Source organism: Pseudogymnoascus verrucosus (assembly GCF_001662655.1).
Source record: "Pseudogymnoascus verrucosus strain UAMH 10579 unplaced genomic scaffold scaffold_18, whole genome shotgun sequence".
Classification (NCBI taxonomy): domain Eukaryota; kingdom Fungi; phylum Ascomycota; class Leotiomycetes; order Thelebolales; family Thelebolaceae; genus Pseudogymnoascus; species Pseudogymnoascus verrucosus.
This window is the reverse complement of record NW_017263669.1, coordinates 214,416-230,044: the sequence shown is the minus strand read 5'-3', so window position 1 is coordinate 230,044 and position 15,629 is coordinate 214,416. Positions and strand designations below refer to the sequence as shown.

The following is a 15,629-nucleotide window of genomic DNA, read 5'->3' as shown; positions in this document are numbered from 1 at the left end:
TTTGGCTGCTCGCTGATGTGCCTGATACATGGCACGGCGAATGCCATTGTCTTCCCTGAGCCGGTCTCCGCAACACCAATGACATCTCGGCCAGCCAACAAGAAGGGCCATGCTGCCGATTGAATTGGTGTGGGGCTTTTGAAGTCCTTGAAGGGCGCGCGTTGTTTCGGGTCGGTAATTGGAAGGTGGGCAAAGTCGATAATGGGTCTCAGTAAGGGCTGCGACGTCGGGTCGGTGATGTTAATGAAGTTATCAGTCAAGAATTGGTCGACCTTGGACTGTGGAAGGGCTGCGAGATCAGCGGCCGGGGTATAACTGCCAGTGCTGGTAGTCTCTGCTGGTGTAGTCGCTGGTGTAGTCGCTGGTGTAGTCGACTCGGTGGACGGGGGCGTAACTGAGGCAGGTTCAGCCTTTTCCAGCTTCTTTGCCTTCTTCAATGCCTTTTTCTCGGCCTTCTCTTTTTTCAGAGCAGCCAGATCTTCCGGAGACTCATCGCCATCCTGCTCAACAGCAAGTTTCTCCTTCTTCTCGCGACGTTTCCTCTCCTTGCGTTCTTCCTTGGTCTCTTTTACAGTATCATCGGCTCCATTGTCTGATGCGCCACCTGATTTCGCTTCCTTACGGCTCTTCTTTTTTGCCGGTGCAGTTGCCTGTATTCCGGCGGACGCAGCAGCGACCTCGGTATCTTCGAGAGCTCTCTTGACCATGATTGCGCGATTGTGCAAATATGCCAAATCTATCAAGTTTCTCAAAAGTTCCGGCTAGGAACGAGACTAAATCAAAAAATATTCTGGGCTTTCACCGATCGGATCAAATTTTCGCCGTGTACAGTCAGCGAGTCATGTGATTAATCAATTATAATAGGTTCTGAATTTATTTTTCATAGAACGGCCCTGCGTTCAAACTAAGTAATCCCAATTTGGAACAGTGAGCAATATCGAACCCCTAAATATACATAATCCAAGGAGGAGAGTTAAGTCGCATGGCACTTTTCAACTGGTCCAATACTATTTCCGGGTACCAATTTTCATAGAACCCAGCCCGCCATTAAGCAGAAGTCGCTCTGCTTACCAATTGTTTTTCGTTTACATACGAATTCCCCGTGAATTCCCCGTGGATTCCCCGACTTTGAAAACTCTCGTCATGCCATCCATCCATGGCCGCACACGTACTCTCCATGACAAGTATTCTCACACCTAAGCGGTCGCCGATGATCCCTGGGCCACAGTCTCCATATCAATCTTCGACATGCTTGAGCCGGTTCCACCGAGATTAGTAGCCTTGGACGCCGGGTTCTTAGTGTAGTAGTTTGAAATTGCCGACTTGATTGCATCCTCCGCCAACATGGAGCAATGAACTATAGTATAATTAGCAAAGGGTTCTGTATAGTATGGTAGAGGTAGTACTTACGTTTCACTGGAGGTAAACATAATTCTTTGGCGATCTCCGTATTCCGCACCCTTCCGGCCTCCTCCAGGGTCATTCCCCGAACCAACTCCGTCAAGTATGATGATGAGGCGATTGCTGAACCGCATCCGAAGGTCTTGAACTTCACATCGGAAATGGTGTTGTTGGTGGGATCCACGCGGATCTGGAGCTTCATCACATCACCACAAGCTGGAGCGCCAACAAGTCCGGTTCCGACATCGGTATCAGCCTTGGACATGCTTCCAACATTGCGCGGCCTAGAATAGTGATCTAACACCTTCTCATGGTATTGTCTGCGGCCATTTGCGATGCGGTTGGCGATGACGGGTGTTGCAATCCGTGCCGAAGAAGGTCCAAATGCCCGGGTCGGGGTTGATAATGCCCTCGCGGCCGCCCGCGGAGCAGTGGCGATAGCCCGTTGAAACATCTTAGATCCCGCGGTAGTGTAATAGATCAATTTAGTCGAAATAGTATAGGTTTTAACGTTTATCGAGGTTGATGATGAGGTAGGTGGTCGTAGAATTTCGAGGTCTGTGGGTATTGAGTAAGAGGATGGAGGATCAGATAAACGGTATCCGCGGGAGATCCAGAAATATGAAATCACCGGCCATGGGTGGCAAATTCCGATGCACGTGACGAGTCCAGTAAGCAACCCCTCCCACCCATTGATAAACCTACCCCCATAGTAAAGATAACAAAGTTACAAATCCGGAGTACCTACAGTACCTCCAGGCTACAACCCCGCCCCTCTTCGTCATCCCGCTATTTTGTCATGTTTGCTCAAGTTTAGACATCTTTGTCTGGACAACACCAACAGCTCCCCTCGATAGCACCAAGCTCATCATCCACTACAAACCCCGAAACACTTTATTATGGACGTCTAATTGTCTCAAGTTCTTGTGAATCCCGAAAGCCACAATACTGTAATCTTCCACAACCTCGTTCTTTCTCCATACACTCGCTCCAGGCACAAGACAACATGGCGTGTAAACATCTCGAATCTTTGGGTAAGCTGATGACAAGTCGCAATCCAGCCCACTTTCTATGCCCATTTTGGTATCTCATGGGCTTAATCTGTTGCCTGCGAGTGTCACTATTGCCAGCCTGCTAACTGGATCGAACAGAGCTGCGCCCGCCAGGCCCAAATCAAGCTGTCTACCGTGAAGACTGCACGCAGTGCTTTGATTCTATTGTAAGCATATGCCAACCTTCGAATAACACAAAGATTTGTTGTTAATATCCTCATCTAGGATGACTCGACGGGGCTAGATGTTTGCCTCTATTGCTTCAATGGGGGGTGCACCGGCGACAGGAACCATAGCAAGCTCCATTATGCCAGGTCACAGCACCCCCTCGTTCTCAACATCCGCCGGACCAAGCGAGTAATTGTTCGAGATGAACCCAGGCAAAAGATGTCGAAGCTCGCCATAACCGCAGAAACAGAAGCCGATCGTTTTGATACCCATTTGGTTGTTCGCTGCTACGAATGCGGGATTGCTGATGTGGATACAACTTCAGCCCTGATCGCATCGGTTGTCGGTGGAGTCATGAAGGCAAACACATTTTCTAGACAAGAAGAAGTCAAAGCATGGGAACAGGAAATCACGTCTTGCGAGCATGTCCTTACGCTCGCCCAGGAACCGGCACGAGCGATCGAGTCTCAAAACCTTGGCCACTGCTCAATGTGCAACTTGCAGGAAAACCTTTGGTTATGTCTCCAGTGTGGGAACTTGGGTTGTGGCCGATCCCAGTTTGGCGGGGTTGGCGGGCAGTCTCACGGCTTGGCACACGCCGATGCATCGCACCACGCTGTTGCCGTCAAGCTGGGATCAATCACCCCTGAAGGCACGGCCGACGTGTACTGTTACCAGTGCGACGAGGAGAGAGTCGATGAGCATCTCGGGAAGCATCTAGCCCACTGGGGCATCATTCTTGCTGAGCGCCAGAAGACAGAAAAGAGTCTCACGGAAATGCAGATTGAGCAGAATCTTAGGTGGGAATTTTCAATGACCACCGAGGACGGCAAGGAGCTCAAGCCATTATTTGGACCTGGTCTAACGGGTCTCATGAACCTTGGCAACAGCTGCTATTTGGCCAGTACAGCCCAATGCCTCTTCTCGCTGCCTCAGTTTCAAAAACGATACTTCCACCCCAATGAAGCACCCTCACAAGTTCAGGAGCCGGCACAAGACCTTGAGACCCAATTGCGAAAGATCGCCGATGGCCTTCTCTCTGGCAGATACTCAAAGCCCGATTCAGACGTCATTGCATCGGAGTACTCGGCAGAGATTCCTTGTCAAAAAGGCCTCGCCCCAGCAATGCTGAAACATCTAGTTGGTCGTGGGCACGTCGAGTTTTCAACAATGCGCCAGCAGGATGCCTTTGAGTTCCTGCTGCATCTCTTCAAGCTCATCAATCGATCTCAGCATCCGCCCGCATTAGGCGACCCAACAGATGCATTCCGATTCGTCATGGAGCAGCGACTGCAATGCCTGTCATGTAAAAAAGTTAGGTACAGCACGGAAGAGCAGGATAACATTTCGGTCCCACTTCCTGTCCGAAAGATTGAGCGGAAAGCCGGTGAAGAACCATCTGCATCTGCAGGGGAATACGAGCCTGTCACGTTCAAGGAATGCCTGGACAGCTTTACTGCAGAGGAGGTTGTCGAATTAACCTGTGTCTCCTGTGGAAGCAAGGACGGCTTTACCAAAAGATCCCTTTTCAAAACGTTCCCCGCCGTCCTAGCCGTCAACGCTCGGCGAATCATGGCCGTAAACTGGGTGCCGACGAAGGTGGACGTCCCAGTTATCGTCGGCGATGATCCTATCACCCTAGATAGCTACAAGTCGCTCGGGAAACAAGACACGGAGGAGCTCATGCCGGAAGATGCAGCAAGCGCCCAACCATCCTTCACCGCAAACCCAGAAGCTCTCGCAAACCTGGAGCAGATGGGATTCCCCGCCGCTCGCTGCGAGAAGGCGTTGCATGCGACTGGCAACACTGACGCGAACGCAGCTATGGAATGGCTATTTGCTCATATGGAGGACCCCGATATCGACGAGCCGCTGGTTCTTGCGAGCTCTGCTGGACCAGCAGCCCCTGTGGATGCGGAGAAACTCGAAAACCTTGGCAATATGGGGTTCAGCCCAAATCACGCCCGTAAAGCTCTGAAGGAAACTGGGGGCGACATGGAGCGAGCTGTTGACTGGCTCTTTAGTCACCCGGATGACCAGGGCGATGCTGATGAGGGTGGACAGGCTGCGGATACGGGTCGCTCGAATGAGACGCCTGGTTCTGACGCTTTGCCTGCTAGGTTTGAGCTCCAGTCGATTATCTGCCATAAGGGGGGCAGCATCCACGCTGGGTAAGCTGAGGTAGTCCATTCTTATAATATAGTACGTGCTAACATCCGGTAGTCATTATGTGGCCTTCATTAGGCGGCAGCTTGAACAGGAGAAGGCCAAGTCATGGGTCCTCTTCAACGATGAGAAGGTTGTCGAGGCGGACAATATGGAGGAGGTGAAGAAATTCGCCTATGTATATTTCTTGGAGCGCTTGTAGCTATCTCCTGGGAGGTTTAGTTACCAAACGTCAGCGTAAACTGCGCTTCTGCTGGGGATGCTACTTGACTAGAATATGATAAGCTATTGGCCCATGAGTGTATTATTCTGACGGGGCGGTTGATTCTGTCATCAAGAGGAAGTGATGTTTGGTCTTGCTACGTGATAAGATACTAAAACTATTGCTAATACCACAATTAAACGAAGATACTCGATTGCGACAGCCTGTAGCACAGGGGCTATGGTTGTAACATCCAGTCCAATTTTACCATTTAAATAATATTGTCTTCACAAGTTCAAATAAGTCTAATCAAATTTACTGTTATATATCTAACATTGCAAGGTTGCTATCGCAAGGACTTGGCTCATTTGTAGTTAACAGCGACACCATGAGCGTGAACGTAAAGTAGACGTGGAGGCTAGTTATCATTAGTCAGAGGTGAAAACGTGAGGCAGACTTAGCTGCAACGCGCTTAGTCTTATGCCACCATGGATGGGATGGCCCCTGCCCCCGCTCCCGCCCGCTACTGGCTCCACAAAAGCTACAATTACATGAACCCTCGTCTTACCCCCCAACTTCCCCAAAGGGGAAGCCACTCCCTTCCCACAGCCCCGTGGCGGCCCTAATTGACTTCGCCCATGCTCTGTTAAGTATGAGTGGTCGTCTTACGGCGAGGGGCATTCGTCCGCTGCATGAGACAGTAGTGCTTCATCGAATTGTAGGGATTCACGTTGCAACGAGTCGATATATCCTGTACCACTATCTAGTAGAGCTATTTTTTAAAATGTAGGGTATGTTACTACAGCCTAAAGCCAGTGCATATCCACCTCATGCATCTATATTAAGCTAACCGGCTTGTCTAATAAGACAACTTTCTTCTTCTTATAGGACCGCCTCCGATATATTTAACGCAAAATGAGCTCCACTTACTTCCTAGCTTAAGATAGAGTTATACTCTATTCCATCTCTAGTAGACCAGGGGCAAGATGAAGGCTCAACTAGAAACGAACGCACCAACGGGGGGGAGCCCGCCCAACGGGATTAAGGAAATGTCGGAAATGTCGGAAATGTGGATCGCGGCAGAAAAGGCGTTTGAGACCATATGCCACCAGTCGCTGCAGAGAGGCGACGTGAAGGGGTTTGATGATGTGCAGAGGATGATTGAGGAAGCTACTACACCATCATACAGCATCGATGCAGAGCAAAAGGATAAGTGGGAGAAGGCGAAGAGCGTGGGACTCGAGTCACTCAAGTACCTGAAGATGCTTGTCGGGGCTGCTTCCCTTGCTGCTTCGACTGTATGTTAGATTCCACGCGTATAGCTAGATGCCTGCTAACAATTCTAGATCCCTATCCCTGAATCGGTAGCTAACATCACTAGCCACGCGCTCTACTTCGTGTTTAACATTCCCGAGGCCATCAAAGGGTACAACGACGCCATCGGGCAGGTCTTTGGTGAAGTGTCTTCAGCACTCTCCCAGTTCCATATCTACACGTCAATAGAAAATGTCGACCCTAGGCCTGTCAAGAAGATCCATCTCGTTATGATCAGCTTCGTTAAGCTCTGCGCCCACGTTGTCAAGTACCGCCAGGGTAGTAGGCGGAACCGCCTCCTGCAGCAAGTTAAGTCTATCTTTGATGACGACTCAGGCCTACGCGACGAGATGGCTGTGTTTAAGCAGGCGCAAAAGCAGCAGCGCATTGTTGAGGGGACCGTTACTCTCGCTGTGGTGGTTGAGTCGCATCGCAATATTTCGAGGGTCCTCGAGGATCTCATTGTCTTCAGGAAGGTGAATGAGGAGATGCACCAGGTGGCGCAGGAGACGCAGAAAGGCGTACAATCCCTCAATGCCGATGCCATTCGCATCAAGACGCTCATTAAGATTCGCGACACACTCGGCGTGCCGGAAAAGGTGCGCCTCGACTCTAACACCACGCAGACGTGCACCAACATCTCCAACAAGTGGGTTAAGGACACAGGGTCCTGGATCTGGGAGCACCCTGCCTACACTGCTTGGACAACACCTAACAAGGACAAGGATATCTCTTCGCACATTCTCCTTCTGTCGGGGGCCCAGTCCTCAGGCAAGACCACAGCTAGCGCTCTCATCACGAAGCGCCTCGAGGAGCAAAAGGGACGCATATACGTAGCGCACTACTTCTTTCCTGCTAGCATTAAGAAGTCAGATGATGATAATAGTCCTGTGCAGTCGGCTCTGAAGTATATGGCGTTCCAGATATCACGCGTCGACGTCACTGTTCAAAAAGAGCTTGGGAAAGCGTGCGAAGCTGGGCCTGGCGCGTTCCGCCGCTCGGCAAGTCTTGAGAGTCTAGACACGCTGTGGGAGGAGCTGAAGATTGGGTCGCTCGGGTCAGGCGCCGTGTACTATCTCGTGTTCGACGGGCTTGAGAACCTGCGCGACGAGCAAGCTAAGGAGCTGCTAACGTTTGTCTTTGGCCCTAAGATAGCTGGGGATTCGTCTAGGCGGGTACGCGTGCTTCTGAGCGGGACAAATGAACTGTTCGACACTAAGACGAACGTTGTCGAGAGCAGAAGTCCACTGCGAATTAATATGGAGGAGCATAACGGGTCGGATATGCGCATCATGATCGAAAATGCGCTTGCCAAAGAGGGCGTGCTTCAGCACACGAAGCCCGACTCGGACCAGCAAAGGGCGCGGGACAAGATCATCGAGAAGCTGCCGCAGAACGTCAGCGGAAGCTATTCTCTGCTACAGTTTGGGCTGAACGACGTGATCCGCCTGCTAAGCACACGGACTGCGGTCGAAGACCTAGACCACATGCTAGACCACTCGATGAGTAGCCATGAAGCGGCCATCAAGAAACTTCAGCGGTCTCTAACGCTGGACGAGATCCGCGAGCTGAACGAGCTACTAAAGTGGGTGCTTTTTAGCAACGAGACCTTGACGTTGGACAATCTCGAGGCTGCTATGGTGAGCTTTCCTGAATCCCCAAAGTAGCTTCCTATGCACAGCTAACTAATAGCATTAAAGTTCTTATCCTCTGACACAGAGTCCCTAGCGTCCCTGCAATATATTATTACGAACAAGTACTCAGCTATTCTAAAGCTCGAGGATGACTTCGTATATGGCCAAGACGGCGTCCAGGCCTATCTTCATAAGGAAAAGGATACCTCTAGCAAGTTCAAGGACAGCGCTACCATTAGCATGACCATTACCATTAACAACGTGGACCAGGAACTCTGCGGGCATTTTCTATGGGACCTTGCGCACAAGGCGATTAGGGAGAAGTTCAATTTTAATTTCGATGCCGCCTCGGCTCTGCATAGTAGCAGCCAAGCGGTCATCGCGGTAGACGAGTTCGAGGCAAACCACACCATTGTCAAGCTCGCGTTCAAGTACCTAGAAAAGGGGTATAGGAAACAGACTAAGGATATCGGAAGGTACCTCGTTTGCTGGCTGCCGTACCACCTAAATCAGCTGCGCTGTCTCGAGGACAAGGACATGGGGACGCTAACACCGAATGAGAAGTTAGATATAGGTCGGGACCTGTATAAGCTGTTCAAGGACGATCAGGTTATTCGGCGCCACAGGGCCAATTTCGAACCAGTGTGGTGGGAGGTGGAGGAGATGGAGGACGTGCAGAAGTGGTTGACAGACTCAGCTGTTGTCAGAAGGCTAGACAAGACGTGGCTAGATGAGGTGCATACTGCTACTAGGCCGACAAGGGGCTTTTTGAAGGAGCTCGTGAAAGTTGTCGTCGAGGGGTTCTTGAGGGAGAGAGAATGGGAGGTTGCGAGCGCTTATTATTGGATCGAAAGGTTCATAGATCTAGTGAGTCTTCGAGTTACATACCCCTTTCAAATCTCCCACTCTAGCCCACTGCATTATAAAAGCATGTTAACCATTCCTCGGAAACAGGACCATAAGAGGAACCAGGAAACACCAACACCCCCTATATCGGACGCCGCTAGCTCGCCTGGCTCCGCCACTAACTATATCAACTGGGACAGCATAAGCATCTGGTGTCAGAGCTTCCTAGGGCTTCAGGACACTGAGCTTAACTCACTCTGGTACGAGCGTCTCGCCGAGGCCGCAGCAACACAGCAGAGCAAGGCCGACACCGTTCTGTTACTCTACCAGCGCGCTATCGAAAAGGAAAACCCCAGCTGGCTGTGCCACCGCGGCTTGGGAATGACGCACTTCGGTCAGAACCAGACACAGAAGGCCATCAAGCACATGGAGTTAGCGCTAAAAGAGGCAGAGGAAGAGAGTGCTACACCTAAGCCGGCAGCGAAGGATGTCGACGAGTTGCATTTGCTCTTAGGGCAGTATAACTACGAGGCGGGCAATGCGGAGATTGCGACAACGCACTATTCGGTTGTGGGCGAGAGTGAGGACCTAGCGCAGGCGAAGAAGGGACAGCTAGGCTATCTAAAGGCCGTATTAAAGTTCCAGGATGCGGAAGGAATGCGGGAGTTGCTAAAGACTACACTAGCCACGGAAGATGGAAAAGGGAGGATGGTTAGCATTCTGAAAATGATTGCTCGAGACGCCGACCATGATTTTCTCATCTCAAAAATGTTCACTGTAGCGAAGGGGCATCTAGACCTCCTTAAAGGAATTGTCTGTACCATGGAGACAGCGACGGCGATTCCAGCGTCGAAGGGGGACCGCATCGGCGAGATGGCCCAGTACGACCGCTTCGATGAGGACGAGGCCCGCGGGGTGCTCCTCTGCGACCAAGGCTTCGCGGCGTACACGTACGGGGAATCACTCAGCGGCATTAAGGCCGTCGGCGACGCGCTGCAGTTGTGGAGATTGAGCCGCAACCTGCTCTCTCAACTAGGTGGGCGCAACGCTTTTATCGCGGAGAAACACGCTACCAGAGCGCTGGCGCAACACTATTTTCAGAGCATGGTAGAGGGGAAGCATCTGGGTCACATCGACGCGCTGACCGAGCTGGCTGAGGCCAAATCTGGCAACTTCAGTAACGCGGTCGGGTTCCTAGGGGCGCTGTATGCGCTGCGTGACGAGAAGGCGCAGGCTAGAGAGGTGTTCATGCAGCGGATCAGAGTAGCATTACAGATCCTCTCGGACGATATACCCGAGAACGATGGAGACGGGTTCTGGGTTATATTCAATACGCTGAATCAGTACCAGGATTTTAAGAATGCGGCTGTTGCCCTGTCTATACTCGGCCAGCCAGATCTCGTGACTGAAGCACTGTACTTCGAAGCCGAAGACATTGTTAGAGACGACGGCATGAATAGGGAACGGGTGTTAGAATTAGTTACTAATATGGCTAAGGAAACAATCCAAGCTGCCAAGATCCAGTTCCCAGACGTTTCGCAACAGCTTCAACGCATTAACGCCGCTAGAGAGTACGTCGACAATCTCGCAGCTGTCGCAGAGACTGGATCCACACCCGATGCTGACGGCGGCCACGGCGAGGAGCTCCAAAACGAACAAGGCGAACAGACAGGCCAAGACGGCGAGACCACATTAGCGCACAGCCTCCTTTATAACAAGCTATTCAATCTGCAGCAGGAGTACACACTAAAGGTCGACCCTAACTCGTTCCCCGTGACTTTGACTTGTGACGGCCGCACCCCAGATGGCAAGCACTGCGATATAGTGGTTGACTTTAAACATGAGTATTACCACTGCATGTACTGCACGAACCTAGGCTTTTGCCGGGAATGTCTCAAACGCGTGCGATCTCCTGACTCCGGCGCGGACATTATGGTGTGCAGCGCAAAGCACCAGTGGTTGATCATCCCGCCGCAGGGAACGGACATGTATGTTGGGCTAAGGGCGAAGAGTGTGCGGGTGCCGAAGGAGGTGCGGGCCGTGGAGGATGACGAGAGAGTATGGGAGATTTGTTATGGCGAGGATGGCGATGGCGAGGATATCACTGTAGAGGCGTGGAAGGAGGCATTAGCTGCAGACTGGGGTATATCGCTTCAGGAGATTAGGGAGGAGACGTCTAGGCAGGCTACGCCTGACGAAGGCGAGGAGGAAAGCAAGCAGGAAGACAAACAGGAAGACAAACAGGAAGACAAACAGGAAGATGAATAGGAAGATGCATAGGAAGATGAGTAGGAAGATGAGTAGGAAGGAGGTGAGATTCTTAAGCAGGTTACACCCTTCAGAGGCGAGCTGGTCTGAAGAGAAGGAGCACGAGAAATAAATATTAAGAAGAGAGCAACATTTCCCCAAAAATCTTTATATAGCTTATCAACGACGATGACGAGATTCATAAGTAATCCAAGTTAGGATAGAGGCCTAAATTCGCAAGTGCTTTAGTTGATCACGGCATAGTTGTTCGATTCTAGATCTATTATGGTGTTTCCTAAGAATTTCGTTACTTCCTTTACCTAACGAAGTTTTAATTGTCACGAAGATTTTTGTGACATATGTTCTAGCCCAGTCACTAACTAGCCTAACTCCTAACTAATAATATAATTATTTATGCCTTAATAAGTAACTATAATAACGCATATAATATAAGTTAATTATTATACCTAGTTTAAGTTTATTAATTAGTTTTATAGATTTTAATGGTTTAGGGCTTAATATCTCTTTATATATATAGAAAGTAAAATGATATAACCATTCTAATAACCAAATCAAAGTAAACTACTTTCATCTATAGGATAGTGACGTTAAAGATGAACCTAGGTCTTGGGTGTTCAGGGCTGCATAAAGAAGCAACCAACGCCACAGCCAAAAACAGCAGCTCCGGCACCACAACCTTGTGTATATTTATAAAATATGACCATGGCGAACCTAAACGAACCCGAAATATCTGATGTGCTACAATACATGTATATACGTGTTGATAGATCCGAATAACCCCCGAAAACACCTATCATCAAATAATATACGCGTTGTCCAACCCAAAAATATCTCTGAAATACCCCCACCACTACTCCGTATCACCCTCCTCCGCACCCTCCACATCACGACGCACCTCCCCCACCCCCCTCGGCACCACAACATCCTTCCCAGCATCCCTATCCCTCTCCACAGGATGCTTCACGAGACTCTCATACCACTGGAAAACACTCCCAATCAAGAACGCCCAACTCCCCCAAAACGTCGCCAGCCCCGCCTCATACTCCCCTTTACTCCCATGCCAATACCCAAACGCCCCAGACATCGTGAACCCCACCGCCCCGACCAGATTCCACGCCCCGACCCACCACCCCAGCGTCCGCGGCGCGGGCTTCCACCACCGCTCCTGCGTCTCGAGCATGAAGAGGAGAGAGGAGATGATGAAGCCCGAGCCGCCGATGACCTGGGGCGCCCAGTAGGCGCCGTCGACTGCGCGCGGGGAGAGCGAGGATTGGATGGAGGGGAGGGCGGTGAAGCCTGCGATCCAGAAGATCGTCGCGGCGATGTATTGGGCGAGGCAGGCGAGGAAGCCAATTTCGCGGAGGTAGTGGTGACGCAGCTCGGTGCGGGAGGGGAACCACACCCAGGTCTCGAGGAGTTTGGCTTCGGCGAATTTTTTTGGGGCGAAGGGTTTTTCTTGGGGGGGTTGTCCTGGGGGGATTTTGCGGTTGCCGACGAGGTTCTTTTTGTTGAGGTGGTGGTGGGTGCAATTCGTGCTGCTTGGACGGAGGCGCAGGAGCCCGTTCTCCTCGAGGGCTTCTTCGAAGGCCCAGCCGAAGCATTGTGTGCGGTTTTCGTTGACGGCTTCGATCATGAGGAAGATACTGCCAATCTCAAAGATGGTCGCGCCGATGAAGGCGGTGATGCCCCCGCCGTTTGTGATTTCCCCTGGGAAGGCAGAAGACGGGCGCACGGAGGGAAGCCAGACGAAGAAGGAGTTTATGACCCAGACTACCGAGCCCCAGGTGAACCATTGCGCGACCATGTAGGACACGTCCCAGACGGGGTAGTATGTGAGCATGCGCCAGAGGTTGTGGAGGATTGGTCGCAGGGTATTCGAGGGTGGCGGGGCGAGGAATTGGCCCTCTGCGGCGGGCGAGACGGCTATGGCGTGCCTGCCTGTTGAAGTTTGTTAGCAAGCTGGATCTGCGAACAGAGCGCGCGCTGGCGAGGGTATACCTTTTCGATTGTCTCTCGACCGCCATAGATGATGGACATCTTGGACTCTTTGGCTGCCATCAGCCTCGGTCTTGGCTCTTGGAGGTTGTGTTGATGGGCGGCCGTCGTCGAGACCAGGAGCATTGGGACGCGTCGAGGGCTGGGCAATTGGACGCCTCTGGGCTGTCGGATTGAGGAACGACACGGGGATTCGCGACCACTCCTTCATTGTTAGGAGGACGCCTTTGCGACGGACGACATGGATTATGGATATGATATGATATGATACTGATAAAAGTCGACGAGGCTTCGGTCACGATGACGAGGCTGAGGAAGTTATATCTTGGCAGAAGGGGATATTTATCTTGGCAGCAGCAGCACGGCAAGTCCCCGATGCCGAATGAGGCGATGGACCCGCTAAGCCAGTTCGAGAGGGAGAAATATGGAGTAGCGTGGTAGTTTGGTGGGTGTGCGTACCGGTACTTTAGTCCGTGGTACTGGTGTGGAGCGCAGTTTAGAGGGCAGGTTAATGCAGAGTCAGTAGAGTAGAGCACAGCAAGCACAGCTAGGGAAAGTCAACTACGCTGTAAACAGCACGGGACGAGGCCGTTTCAGGGACTAGGGTACCTGCTGAGTGGGAAAGAGTGGGAAAGAGTGGGAAGGGGAAGGGCCGGACTGGCGAACCCTTGCTGGAGATAATGGAGATGGGTAGATGAGGGTATGGATGAGGGTAGATGAGCGCAGATTGATGGGGCGTGGAGAGTGAGTGGTGGGTCTGGCCCCCTACAGTAATTCGTTGCTACGGAGTACTCCTTACTTCTCCTTACTATTCATGGTTTATTCACGGTTTATTCCTGCTCTACTCCTGCTCTATTCCTGCTCTATTCCTGCTCTATTCCTGCTGGATCTATTCCTGTTGTATCCCGTAGAAGTGGTTGGATGCGTGGCTGTGGGTTGTTGTGGATGATACGACTGGTGCGGCTGGTACGGCTGGTTCCCGTGGGTGATCAGCAATGTCTGTTGGGTCAGATGAGGTGAGTGGTATTGTATGCAGTGGTAGTAGTTGGGGCACACACGGCACACAGTTATGTAAGGTGGCAGTTGGTAAGTTTGGGTAGTTTAGTTACAGTAGTGTACCGTTTCCGAGTGTGGTTCTTGTGGCTCTGGTGGTCCCTTACTGTGGCTCGTATAACGAACGGGTAGTTCCTAACGGGTATAACTTGGCTCTGGCTCGGGACGAGGAAGGAGCGAATGGGAAAAAAAAAGGAGCTCGGCAGGGACAGCGGACAGCGGGATGACGGGATTGGGGAGAGCTGTCAGGAGCCCGAGGGAGGAGGAGGAGGCGTACCTTAATGCCATTGTACTGTACAGCGGCACATTTGTGTGTTACCACATGTCATGTCATGCTATCTATTCTATTATACCTATGACAGCCTATACACGTATATACACGCATAATATATCACAATCATCTATACCCAACCTACAAAGTAAGGGGTAAGTAAGGTACGAGTAATACAGAAGACGAAAAGCGAGTCATTCTCGCATCTCGTATCTTGTATTTGCATCCTACATATCTCTGTACCTTCTATCCTCCTTCTTCCATTCCTCAACCCGTTATACTAGATTAACATTACTCCTGTTGTGTTCCTCCGTACGCCGTTCCCCTAGTTCTCCTAGGGCCGCACATTATCGTCCGTGTCAATCACAGTCGCAATCACATTAAGGTCGCATGCACCTCAAACACGCTAACACATCCACCCTTAATTTGGGAAAAAGAAATCTCCACAAACACTCCAACAGGAAGGGGGAACACCAACGCCAACTGGAGCAGGAACAGGAAACAGGAACAAGGGGGACAACAAACCACAAGGGACAGCACAAGGGACAGGCAGGGCAAGGACACGCCAGGAACACCACAGAACCAACAGATTCAACAAGAACCACTGAACTCCTGCGTACGGAGCACTCTCGACACCCGACTCTGCTCATCGCGCCTCGTACTATTCGGATCGTTGCATCGTTCTTCTTCTCCTCCGAGTCCACCTTTGATGCTATTCCAATACTGGCCTTGCACAGCTCAACCTACGGTGCATTACACTGCCTATGACCACTCCTTTGCCTCCATCTACCCCCATTCCCAATACACTTACCCCCATTCTATTCTCTAAACCCCCCCCCGTGGCCCCAATGGGATACACTGCCGACTTGCGAATCTACCAATTAGTGCGCCCTGCGACAGGCCTACGACGAGGTACTTCCTAAATCGGTCCCTGTACCTTACCTCACATCCCACCCCCCTCCCCCATCCTATCCTAATCCCGTCTGGCCAGCTTGGGCCACCCCCCTTCACAAGCAACAACGCCTACGCATACGCTCCACCATTAACAACTCGACAATTCCACCAACGCTGCTGAGTCGACTCGACTCTACTCAGCTTCCTTTTACTTTCATCCGAAACCATTCTTCACCTCGAGTTGACTCGAGCTTTTATTCCTAACACTCGCCTTTCTATCTGCGATTTGCTGGAGCCCATCATTTTTGAAATATCTCCTTATTCTCAGCCGCCAATTGCTGTACTGCCCGTTTTCCCCTTGTCGG

General features: G+C 51.2%; 4 protein-coding genes across 4 annotated transcripts; 2 read left to right on the top strand and 2 right to left on the bottom strand.

Annotated features, from left to right (window-relative positions):
• Positions 1–858: 858 nt before the first annotated feature.
• Positions 859–1,988, bottom strand: ISU1 (iron-binding protein). Its single transcript, XM_018274145.2, has 2 exons — positions 1,411–1,988; positions 859–1,357 (listed from the first exon to the last, which is right to left on the bottom strand). The coding sequence occupies exons 1-2, from the start codon at positions 1,853–1,855 to the stop codon at positions 1,197–1,199; spliced, it is 606 nt and encodes a 201-aa protein (XP_018131005.1). The 5' UTR covers positions 1,856–1,988; the 3' UTR covers positions 859–1,196.
• Positions 1,989–2,175: 187 nt separating this feature from the next.
• On the top strand, positions 2,176–5,293 carry VE01_04675 (uncharacterized protein). Its single transcript, XM_018274144.2, has 4 exons — positions 2,176–2,435; positions 2,553–2,620; positions 2,679–4,792; positions 4,845–5,293. Exons 1-4 carry the CDS (start codon positions 2,408–2,410, stop codon positions 4,987–4,989), a joined length of 2,355 nt encoding a protein of 784 aa, XP_018131008.1. The 5' UTR covers positions 2,176–2,407; the 3' UTR covers positions 4,990–5,293.
• A 566-nt stretch (positions 5,294–5,859) lies between these two features.
• VE01_04674 (uncharacterized protein) lies at positions 5,860–11,289 on the top strand. Its single transcript, XM_018274143.2, has 4 exons — positions 5,860–6,287; positions 6,336–7,943; positions 8,004–8,804; positions 8,892–11,289. The coding sequence occupies exons 1-4, from the start codon at positions 5,976–5,978 to the stop codon at positions 11,049–11,051; spliced, it is 4,881 nt and encodes a 1,626-aa protein (XP_018131007.1). The 5' UTR covers positions 5,860–5,975; the 3' UTR covers positions 11,052–11,289.
• A 360-nt stretch (positions 11,290–11,649) lies between these two features.
• VE01_04673 (uncharacterized protein) lies at positions 11,650–13,675 on the bottom strand. Its single transcript, XM_018274142.2, has 3 exons — positions 13,656–13,675; positions 13,050–13,593; positions 11,650–12,989 (listed from the first exon to the last, which is right to left on the bottom strand). The coding sequence occupies exons 2-3, from the start codon at positions 13,255–13,257 to the stop codon at positions 11,902–11,904; spliced, it is 1,296 nt and encodes a 431-aa protein (XP_018131002.1). The 5' UTR covers positions 13,258–13,593; positions 13,656–13,675; the 3' UTR covers positions 11,650–11,901.
• Positions 13,676–15,629: the final 1,954 nt, after the last annotated feature.